Genomic DNA, 12,012 nt, shown 5'->3' with positions numbered 1-12,012 from the left:
CAGCCGGAGTCTGACGGAACTCGAGGCTCCTCCACTGAAGGCGAGGCGGTCGGCTTGAATGGAGGCGCGCGGCGATTGGTCGAGGGCTCCGTGACGTCACTGCATTGATTGTCCCGCGCGGGCCAAACCACGTGGCCTGCTATGGCGAACCTGGGTGGATCCTCCGGAGGGTAACGGCGGCACAAGCTTCTCGAAAAAGGCGGAGCATTTGTCCTTCCGTGCATCCAAAATATGTACCGTGTAAAGTTGCTAATTTGCATGTCCTTGAAAAAACAGTTTAAGGTTAGATAAGTACATATGCAAAACGTGAAATTAAAGTAGGCAAATATTTTTTAATAGAAACTTCCCATTTCATGTTTCATAACGACGATACGATCCAATGACTTTTACTCATTCTTTCTTGAATTTGTATTTGCCGCGAGAGAAACATTTCTAGAGATAAAGAGATTGTTAAGTATGATAGAGAAGGTTGCTGAAAATAACAGTTATTTTTTTAATGTCTTTTTTTTTTAAATGAAAAGAAAATATTTGGTATTAAAGGATACTAATTACTAGAAAAAAATGTTAATGTTTGATAAATTAAATAATATTACAAGACCATTTAATGAAATTGTTCATTCTTGTCCGAAGCGTGACATTACAGTGATTGTAATAGAAATAGTCTGGTTGTTGCTTGTAACCTTTCCCTCCCGATCGTGAAAAATAACGAGATATTATAACAAACAATACATAAATTACTGTTAAGCGAAAATTAGTATAACACGTCACTGTAAACCTGTGACGTGTCACGCGAAATTATTAAGCTGTTCGGTAGCAGAAGTAAGTCTATCAAATTATAAACGTTTCAATCAATTGACAAGCAATCAACGGTTATCAGAAAATGCTCCAAGTTTTCCATGGTTACGAGATTCCATGAACTGCATGACCCATATTTTATAATCGTACAATAACAGATTATAACGTCCCTATGACGCTATTAAAATGCGTAGTGGAGAAAGTTTCCCTCAATATTTGAAGACTCAAGTTCAGCTCAGATGTATCAGTCCCTAAATAATCGATTGGGCTCGAGTGGTTTTCTTCCTTTTATTTTATATCGCACCGCGTAATTATTCAATGCTTGATCATTTTTGGCACGGAATGGCCAAAGTTGGCGAGTTGTTGCCGATATTTAATTCAACCATTCCAAAAATACCCCGGAGCATTTCTACCCCATTCACCCATTTCCCCAGTCTCTTGCTCCCCTCCCTTAGGCGGTGTTCTCGGAGCGACCTCGGCACACATCTCGTGAACCGGGATACCGAGGGCGAGGACGAGGACCGGGGCGGGTCGGAGCGGGCTACAGCAAGCTGGAGGCAGGCGGCTAGGCAGCAGGCAACCGGGCTTTCAGGTCCATGCACCGCGGCCGCGGGTTCGATGCCCGGCGCCCCATGACGTCATTCCATCTATAAGCTCTTGAGCGACGGTGGCGCCGCGAGTAAGCTGGCCCCGAAAACTTCGAACGCCCGGACGACGCGAGGAGAGAGGGAATCAAATTCGAAAAGTGGAACATGCCATCCCGAATTTCTCGCCTAATTGGCCGGAATTTCGGTGCGACCGAGAGAAACGCAGCTCGCCGCATAATGGCAACCGCTCCTTAGTCAGTAGGACACAGCACCGTTCTGCGCGTTATCGCGAGGTCTGACGTCAATCTGATGGGGTTCCGGCTGCCCCGGTCAGGTCGGGGCGAGGGAGGGTCGAAATGCATGTCGAAGACACTTTGTCGATTGTTTCGGGGATTCGGAACACCATCTTGGACAAAAGTCCGGCAATTCAGACTAGAGGGAGAGATGTATGTACGCGTCATGGCCAGACGCGCTTAAGAATGTTCGCTAATAGTAGTACCGATGTGGATACGGGAAAATATCAGGTCGAGTTTATTTGAGTTTACTTGACACTTCCGTTTTCTCTGTGGTGATTTATAGAATCAGGGGGATTTTTTTATCTACAGAATCATATGATACTTCAAATAAGGTTAATAATGTTTTTTTTTTTATTAGCTCGACGGTTAGAACATGGTAATGAAACTAGATATTTGGTGCAATTTTCATTTAATGCTACTTTGGATTAAATGAATATTACCTCAGCAATATTTATTGGATCACGCATTCGAAGAGCGTCAAATCAGCTTTGTTGTCGGCCAAGCAGTGAAAGGTGTTGTCCATTTCTGAAATCTGAAACTAAAACGTCTATGCTTGAAATGTGAGCGCCTACCCTCAGACTATATCACTCATATTCGTGTTTACGGTTAAGTGCCCTATTATGGTGCGTCGTGAAATATATCTTGAAAAAAGTTTGTATTAGACTCTGCTGTTCTGCTGTCTCTTGCGATTTTTACTAGCGCCTTTTTCCGAAGATGTAAGTTGAACAAGTCCAGCATTTCTAATTACTATGTTACTAAAAAAGTACATAAAATTAATTAATTTTCCTTTCAATTTTTGAAAACTACGAAAATGTCCTCGTATTGATGAACTGTACAGACTTCTAAGGAACTGCTCAAAATCTGCCAAAACTACCGCAGTTTAGATCTTCTACTCTTGAAGTGATGTGCCATTTGTTAAGTGCCTCTTAAAAATTTAAGACACATATCCAGAAACGCCCAAACAGCTTCTCTATAGTGTCTTAGAAACAAACGGTAAATTAGTTCACCGCATAAATATTTTCACTTTTGGAATCTGAGGGAACAGTCTTTCGTTATAATGTCTGCAGTTTCTCAGAGTCTATCATGTCCCGTTAACAAAGTTCATCACCAAATGAACAGATACGCAGATATGTGGGGGAGGTTTCCGAAAGCATTTGCTTTCTTCACTTGGCACTGCAAATATTTATTTGCAGTGCCAAGTGAGTGGTGCAAAATAATGATTTTACGATCCATGGACCTACGAGTGAAAAATCTGTTGAAAGAACCCCTGAGATCGCGGCCCCTCCGAAAGTCGAACGGTTAGCAGATCTCATGAATGGTCGCGTAATGTGAATGAAGCTCCAGTGACCCAGTTTTGTTGGTACCCCTTCGAATCCCCTGTCGTCTTCTCTCGATTCCTGCCGACCCGCCCTCGTGTCCCGGACCCCTGGCCATGAAGAGAGGGTTACGTCAGGAACAGGTTATTGACTGTACTGCGAATGTTAATCTGCAGCATTGATTGGGTGCACGGATTATATTCGCTAATGCGGTGTCATGTATAATCTCGACTGTCAATAACAGCAATGTCTGTAAAAATTAAAATAAATGTGTATTGCACATTTATGTGTACATAAATCTTGCTAGGTTGTACTTATACTAAAATTTTCTCATATTCGATGAATCAAGATCAACGAATTATTGTCCTAATCGTCATAGTCAGCAATGGAATTAAAGGAACCGCAGTCCTGCTCACACGTTAAAAATGTAGAAATGTGATGCTTGTGAATCAAACATACTGATTATTTAATCATGATTTTTGGAAATTCAAGTTTAGGAGAACTACAAATTTAATCGTGGAATGGAAGTGTTAATAAATCAATATAATTTCTTTAGCCCAAGGATAACAATCTAAGAAAAATATAAAATATGTAAAATATGATAAATGCGTATGTTCGCTCGGATGTGAAAACGATACAAACTGATTTATTGTTAGAAATGTATTTTATTGACGAATCATTAACGGTGAAGGTTTAACAATCATCATTTACTCAGCTAACGAATTTACTCGACAAAATTTTATATTGAAAGTGAAAATCAAACGCTGCAAAACTGTAGTTATAAATATTCATGTTCACAGATTAATTCAATTGGCCAAAATAAATGTTAGCCTTATATTTCGGGCTAGCGATAAACGCATTATGTGGTTGGGGTGGTAAACTGTCCATTAAATACCGTGGGAAATATTGATTCCTCGAGACTTTGGAACAGAGATTTTCATCACAATTTTGCACAACGGTTGCGATAGTCAACAGAAATTTGCCAATTCTTGATCGCCTTATAAAATAAAACAATACTTGTGCACCCACTCGACACCGATGCCGAAGCTGACGTTGATGCAGACGTGAGCACTGACGCAAATGCCAATGCTGATGCTACGTGGATACCAACGCCACCGACGACGCAGTAAAGGCTTTTTTGACTTATAAAATTGCATATACGTACATGGTGGATTATAAATTATTTGTGCTAATTAAGGTAATTAAGGTCGAACTGTACTATCCAATCAAGCACAATGCGGAAATGTAGCGTTAACGTTCCGACAAGAGCAGAAGATATATTTATACCATCAGTTTAGTTCGAATACAAAATCTTAAACTTAACTTAATAACATAACAAAATATTCTTGTCATGTTCGTACTGAACAGCTCACGTATGACGTGCAATGTATCTGAATACATTCAATTCCCTAAATTTAAATACTCCCAATAGAAATGTATAAATTGCTGGATAAAAATCTTTGCATTATCGGAAATGCTACGTTTTTATTCCAGATAAAATCAGATGGATAAATTGGATTAATCAGTAACAAAGTACGAATATTTGACAATGGATTTACGAAAACAAAATTGTAACTATATTTATCGACGTTGCGGAATTTTTAATTTATATATAAAGGAAATATTAAGGAAATAATTTTTAATTTATATATAAAGGATATTAAAAAAAAAATAAATTTTAATAGTACAGTCGCTCTTTAAAAACCAAGTTTTACCCCGAAAGAGATTTCATAACAAGAAAATTGTTTTCGCGAAATCAGCCGCAATTAATTTGGCAATCAATCAAATATTCTGATTAGTTGTAGCTAAAGGTCAACATTGGAAGCCCTATACGAGTACTTCTCCGTATTCCCGTTATTCTGAATGCTTTTAAAGTTTCGTCGTTTCTTAATGCTTCTTGATGTTCCAATGTCAAAAAAGAAATTACGCCGAGCCCACGCTGCTACGGGATCGAAATTTGCACAGAAAACGGGTAGACCTTGGCAGGCTATAGAAATAAATAAATTTCTGGGAAAAAATGTCCAGCATATAGACCGAATTTAGCAGGGAATTTCTCAATAAAGCAACTGGCCTCCGGCCGGAGATGGGTTCGCCTGACCCAGATTCGTCCGGGCAATGACGTTGGGGATGACGTCACGGCGGGAGAAGTAGGTCATGAGGTTGAAACACCCTGAGCTCTCTTTGGGGATCGGGGCGTCGTTTGGTTTTACGAAGGAACTCGCGCGGATCGCAAACGTTATCGTATGTTTCGCTGATTCGACGAATCATGATGTGAATTCACTCGATCGTCGAGTAATAGAAATGATAATTAAGAACTATTTCTAGAACCGATATTGGATACTAACATGGCCCGTTATCTCTGTTGGTCCTTTCGTGATTCCTGTTGTATATAGATACTACCGACTTACTATTTTTCCCTGCTATCCAACAGAGTTCAGACCTATCTCGTTATCTTTAATTAAAGCGTTTCTTGCGAAATATTTAATAGGAACTTCTTGTTGTGTAAACTTTTCAGAAATGTATAATTCTTAAAGCAATCCAACGCGATTTTAATTGATTCCGGCAAATGTAGCAATGAAACACGATTTCCAGGGATAAGTACCATAAGTTTGCGAATATAATCTAATCATTTTAATACAGTTCAAGGCTCAAATTGTCTTTTACCGATACCGTGCCATCTATTAAACATATAACAGGGTTAGTGCCTTTATCGGTAGAATGTTCTAAGTCATGAATTTCTGGATTATTAAAAAAAAGATTTCTATTTAATATCGTGCAAGAAATGCGTTGATAATATGAGATCCTGTAATTTTTAACAACAGTATAGTATTTTTACGGGGCTATTTAAAAGTGTTAAATACTTTTGAAACAATAAATCAAAATAGCTATTTTCGAATTTTACGTAGCAATTCGTAAAATAGAGAGTGGATTTTTGTACGGCCCACGTGAAAACAACTGAATCGTTATAAAAGCTGTATCAGACTGTATATAGATAATTGGGGCAATTCCTAGAAAATAATTTTTTCAGCTGTGTGACCCCAATTATAGGAAGGTAATGGCCTTGCTTACGCTCATTGGTCCATGTCAAAGACAGGAGGGCCATGGATCAATGTGCGAGAAAGAGAACAGCGTCATTCGACTATTGGGGCTGTGAAGCTCGAAAAACCCACCACTAAAAAGTTTCTTGCTTCGCTCCCAGAACTGCCGTTTTGTTTGAATTTTTCTTCGGTAGTCATTTCAACTTGTCATATTTGTTTTTAATTCTGTTCGGTTATGGTTTCAATTTTCGTGCTTAGAGATGATATACGATGGAATGAGAAATCCCGTGAAAAAAAATTCGAAGTTAATAATTAGTCAACTACCTTTACATCGCGTATCTTTCGTGAAATTTTAATTCAAAATCTGTTTTGAGAGGATTTATAAAGCAACTTGTAATTTAATCCTGATAACACATCTTTCGAATAAAGAAAACTTGCGTTAAAAACATTTACTCGTACACTTTACAAGAACGTATACACAAAATAACCGTTTAGTTCACAAATGTATTAAAATTAATATTATTACAGATATACTGCATCCACGCTAAGGAGTATATAACAAATATATTGGATACCAAAAATTAAAATCGAACAATAATAGTGATATTTAAGCAGTGAGAATGTAATTAAACTCAAAATATTAGCACACCCCTAGAATATATTGATTTTTTATGTTAGGAGAAAGAAAAATATGTAATCCTAAAATTTAATGTTTCGAATATAAAAAAAAATAGTAAAGAGATCCATTGGTGGAGATGATGGCGGGGTACGGAAAGAAGCGCAGGACGTCAGGACAGCCATTTGCCGGGAAACGCTCGTTGAGCGAGGACGGTGAGGACGTACATGGGGTAATATGTTGGCGTAGGATGTTTGTGGTATCGTATACACATATTCTTTTACATTGTGTATCCTCTTATACTACCATCACAAATGAATCATATGTTAAATTTCTTAATTTAATATTTAATTTTGCTTACAGTATTACACTCTGTTAGATTACTATAAGTGATCCTATTAGTGAGACAGATACAGGTGGTCCTACGAACAAGAGCGACCAGAATTTTGGCAAATATCGAATGTATTATGTACGCGTTTAATCTAATATCACTTCCACTAACAAAAAGTTAGTCAGTTACAAATTTTACTAGCGTGTATACATATGAAACTCAGCCAATTAAACAGGATCCTTATTCTTGGGATGTTTTGTCTATCCATAACTGTGGAATTAAATAACCTAAATAGGTGCTGTTCCACGGCAACCTTCATCTCTTGCATAGAGTGCATAGATGCACGAAAGAAGCCTCGTTTCATGATGCCGTTTTCTTGATGGCAGTCCGCAGGCATTTTGCTCTCTGTAAGATTATAAGCTTCTTTCAGCATGTAAAATCGTGCATTATAGGCGAGGTGGGATCTTTACGCGATCGCCATCATCCACTGACGAGTGTTGGCTGCTTGCCTATGGTGCCTTCTGTACAAGTTTGACTTTAATTCGAAATACTTTCATAGGGCAATGATTGACTACAAAATGATGGAGTGTAAGACATTGTTACAGGGCGTTTAAAATAGAAATTTTTAGATTGATGAGAAAAAGAGTACTTATGAGCATTTAGAATAAGCATATGTGCACACAAAGTAAGTGATCACTCTAATTATGAGAATCAGTGAGAAATCAAGTAATGGCATGAAATTCTGTTTTCACCCATATGCTAAAATTCTCATGACAAGTCAACAAAACAGGTGCCGGAGAAGTTTAGTTGCTCCTAGGTGTGTTCCATTCCATAGCAACCTTCCTTTGGTGGACCTGGAGAATCAATGGTTCCTTGCATCGATTCGATAATAGCTGCGATAGTGCTACCACATCGAATAGAGTTATTACCTTAGTCTTTTTGAAACATGTGAGATATTAAGACTTTATCTTCATCTGCAATGGAGAACTACAATCTCTGTGGACGCGTTGTAAATTTGCTTGCCATGTACTATTGCTATCTACAGAGGCCTAACAATTGTTACTTGTTCTGACAACGAACAGAAAAGAATACATGCCGATAAAAGTTTGGCAGTTTACAACGTAGGTCGTAATTGAATATCTACCATCTGCCACGCAGGCTATCTATTAAAATACACCGTAGCGAAAGGGTTAATACAAGATAAACTTTCTTTGAACGAAATATCTGACCAAGAATAACTGCCATTATTCATTTCGTTGACATTCTCAAAGACTATAAATAATCTATGAGTTTATCGAAGAATCGTATTTCATTCATAAGTATGAACACGCTTAGAAGCATGATTTCACAACCAAGCGAAGCATTGCTAACGACGCATAATGCAGCATCCCGCGGAAGGTGTTAAGCCATCCGTCTCCAGCAGTTGTCAATCAATATACTCTTCAGTCGCCGTCGGTGCTTGGTGGACGTGCGCTTTCCCCCGCTGGATCTGCGATGACTTTGGGATTAGAAACTCGGGCAGAACGGGGGTGGATAGCAGTGGCCGCGCGCGTCTCCGAGATGGGGCGGTTCGAACTCTATTTTTGGAATGTAGGTCACCTATAAACCCGAGCCCGTGACGTCACGGGAGCGTTGTCGTGGCAACAGGGACGCCGGGTCAACCACCTTGAGAGGGATAGACGGGGGGGCAGGGGGTAATACCTTGCAACAGGAATAGGTGAGAGGTTACTGGAACGTGAGGGTGTACTGACGCCTCCGGTATCGGATTTATCAGTGTTAGACAGTCGAATTAATCAGATATTGTATAAATGATAAATGGAAATTTCTTATCCGTTTCTAGGTAACTTTACCAGACGCGAGTACGATAAAAAATTGAGATCAACTTCCATTGATTGTTTGTTGAACGTGCGAGAAAATAATTTGCACTGTAAACAAGGTTTATTTGGAAAAATGATGGAGATGATTGTAGTTGGTTCAATTATTTAAACGATTTCAATAACAAAAATGACAATTCCGATCCTTTGTGTATGGTTAGAAATTTAAATATCATGTATGATTTTTATTACCTATATAAGTGTGTAGATTATACAATTTTTATCTTTCACTTATTTGAACTGGGTCGTTTGGTATTATTGTTTTACAAATGACTACTATAATTTTGTTCAAGATTTCAGTCTGGTTTAGAGTGTACTTCTTTAATTGGATGCTGGATATTTGTACACAAATCAGTTCTTCAAATACCTTTACATGTTTGTTATAATATGTCAATGTTAAAAAGAGAAATACTTTAAAATATTTTTCTTATTACGGAAACATTTTAAAAACAATACTTTCTGTAAACAATATCATAATCTTAATTTGTTCCTCATTTTCATAGCTACATTGTTTTATACTTTCTCAAGATTATCAAACTTTTACAAATTAATATTTCTAATAGCATAAGGCCGTTTATACTACCTTAATATACATATTATATATTCTAGTCTATTAAATTTAGTTACGGATTTCCGTAGTACTTTTATATTACTATTTGTTGATAATATATAAATCTCCATAATGATAAAATAAGCTCTTATTATGAAGTTTACTTAGTTATTATATTTTCCATTGAATGTTATAAAATAAATAGCACAATTCCATTATATGACGTTTTATTTTCTACCTAAATAAATATACAATTCTACATGTATACATTTCTTTATATTCATAGAAAATCTGAAATACTAATATCTTACCACAAATTTTAATTACTACATTATGCCTAGTTAAATTATAGAAGAGCAATCCAGTGTTTTGAAGCGTACCTAAGTCACAATCAATATTAAATGGAAAGTAACCTAGTACATTAAGCTTAAATATCGACAGAGTTCTTATAATGAAAGTGTTCAAAGATGGTCTTTAGCAAGAGAAAAGATTCACATTACAGGTAAATGAATATAAAAAACTTGTATAATGTACATAAAAAATTATTGTATTTATAATATATCACTTTGAAAATGTACCATTAAAATATCCTTAACTTAAAACAAATATATAGCAGAGTTCACAGCATCATTGGTTACATTTGTTTATATTACTTAAGGAACCTTTGGTTGCACCATACCATTACTCTGGGGATTGCTTTGTTGGGTTTGTTCAGTAGCTGCTTGAATTAATCTTGTTCTACGTCTTGTATAATGTTGCCATAATAGAATCTGTTGATCATCGATAAACTTGGTGCATTGCGAATTAACAGCTTCTCTTCTGAAATGCTCGTATTGAAGTAAGTCAAGAAAATATAAGCACATAGGATATTTTAAGTACTTTGCATATTCTGGTTCCTTCCAATATAGTAAATATTTCAAATAATTTATGAATGCTGAATCTTTGAAATATCCACGCTGTGCTAAAACTAATTAAAAAAATATTCATTAACATCGATGAAATATGTAAAATTTGTTGAAACACTAATGATGTGTCAGACTTACAATTGAGATAATTAGGATTCGCGAGGCACTGTACAAATTCTAGTTCGACCTGAAAACGCAACCGCTGCTGGTCTTCAGTCTCTGGTCCACCTAAAAAATGTTATTCTATTTAATTAACAACCAATATTATATACCAATGATATATAAAACTAAATAGTCACTCAAGTTCTTTTGTTTGTTATTTGGATCTGATAAACTGTAAGGTTTAGGTTAGGTTATTCGAAAAAACATTTTTCCAAAATATCATTAAACACATAGGACTATTGCAGCGATTTAACACCATTAATCAAAATTTTGATGACTAAAAGTGTTAAGTATTGTTTACAAAATTAATGTAAATATTATCTTACTAATTTACTTACCATTCATACCGATAAATGATGGTTTTCGACCTTTCATTAGATTTGGCGCATCATCTATTCGATTCATATTATCTCAATTGAAATTACCTCTATTTTTAAACTGAATAATCAAAAGTAAAACATATTAATTCAAATTTCGGATCACAATCTTACGAATTAGATCCTCCCCGTTATTCCTGGTGGTGGGGACCGTGGTGAGCAGTGGTGAGCAGTGGTGAGCATAGAGACTAGAAACCACGAGGATGACTACATAGGGTCTCTTATTGGAGCACTCATCCTCACTGAAGGATACAGAACATTGTTTGAAAATTCCTCTGTAGGTGGCAACCATATCGGACGAGGACCAGGAGGTATGTATATTACGTAAAGCCAGAAAAGATAGAAAAATAAGCGCCGTGGACGCCATCTTCCACGGATTGTGATACCGAAATTCAAAATAGAAAACCTCCTGGGTGTTTTGATTTTTGGCAACAATCGTATTCGGGGGCGTAATAATAACCTTATTAGAAGAAGAAGCGAATTACGTGATGCCTTAGATCCATTTTCGTTAGAAGAAAGAGAATTTATTAGTATGTACAGGTTAGTTTTTGTTATTGCGAGGTTACATTACATTATTAAACATTGAAAACTGTTAAATAATTCACGCTTACATGACATGATAAGAAAATTATATTGTTGAACTTCTAATTATAGTATATATGTATGTACATACGAAAATATTCATTATATCCATAGCAAATTTCCGTTGACCCTTTTTAAAAAGAGTGCTGGCAGCAGCGTTGCCATAAGAGGGGAAAAATTCCGTGTGCGGGAGCGCTGGGACGATTTCGCATCTGCACAGGAATATTATAACCCCAAATTTTATTTCATGTCAAATATCAGATGTAAAGAGGAAGATGAATTCTCCTTCATCGGGAAGTTTGTAAATTACGATACTGTCATGAGTACTTATATTTGTTATTGAAACATATATAAGTTCATATATTTTTTATGGTGAAAACAATCACAACCTTACCTTAAACTCATCTCTGCTTTAAAGCTACCACATTTCTACGGCCGCGGCGGCACTATTGGGCGAGCGGGGTAGGCAAGTGGAGGGGGAAAAATCCCGCTGCGGGATTTTGGAGGGGAAAGTCGTGTGGGATTTCTAGCAGCACTGGCTGGCAGGACCTTTCATGATATCTTTGATCACGGAAAGTTTGTT

At 36.9% G+C, this 12,012-nt stretch overlaps 1 protein-coding gene across 2 annotated transcripts; it reads right to left on the bottom strand.

The window, feature by feature from the left end:
- Positions 1-9,613: 9,613 nt before the first annotated feature.
- LOC105696168 (mediator of RNA polymerase II transcription subunit 31) lies at positions 9,614-11,120 on the bottom strand. Of its 2 annotated transcripts, XM_012418535.2 has the most exons (4): positions 10,809-11,120; positions 10,447-10,536; positions 10,283-10,370; positions 9,614-10,222 (listed from the first exon to the last, which is right to left on the bottom strand). In XM_012418535.2, exons 1-4 carry the CDS (start codon positions 10,873-10,875, stop codon positions 10,057-10,059), a joined length of 411 nt encoding a protein of 136 aa, XP_012273958.1. In that variant the 5' UTR covers positions 10,876-11,120; the 3' UTR covers positions 9,614-10,056. The 2 variants fall into 2 exon arrangements, with proteins under 2 accessions (XP_012273958.1, XP_012273868.1); XM_012418445.1 differs by having other exon boundaries at positions 9,614-10,370; positions 10,809-11,100.
- Positions 11,121-12,012: the final 892 nt, after the last annotated feature.

Source organism: Orussus abietinus, unplaced genomic scaffold (assembly GCF_000612105.2).
Source record: "Orussus abietinus isolate OABI.00-Male unplaced genomic scaffold, Oabi_2.0 scaffold164, whole genome shotgun sequence".
Taxonomy (NCBI): Eukaryota; Metazoa; Arthropoda; class Insecta; order Hymenoptera; family Orussidae; genus Orussus; species Orussus abietinus.
This window is presented reverse-complemented; position numbering and strand designations above follow the sequence as displayed.

Coding starts and splice junctions, on each gene's coding strand:
- LOC105696168 (XM_012418445.1), bottom strand. CDS start 10,875: ATGAATCGAATAGATGATGCGCCAAATCTAATGAAAGGTCGAAAACCA. Junction 10,537..10,808: donor ATCATTTATCGGTATGAATG/GTAAGTAAATTA, acceptor AACATTTTTTAG/GTGGACCAGAGACTGAAGAC. Junction 10,371..10,446: donor GAATCCTAATTATCTCAATT/GTAAGTCTGACA, acceptor TTTTTTAATTAG/TTTTAGCACAGCGTGGATAT.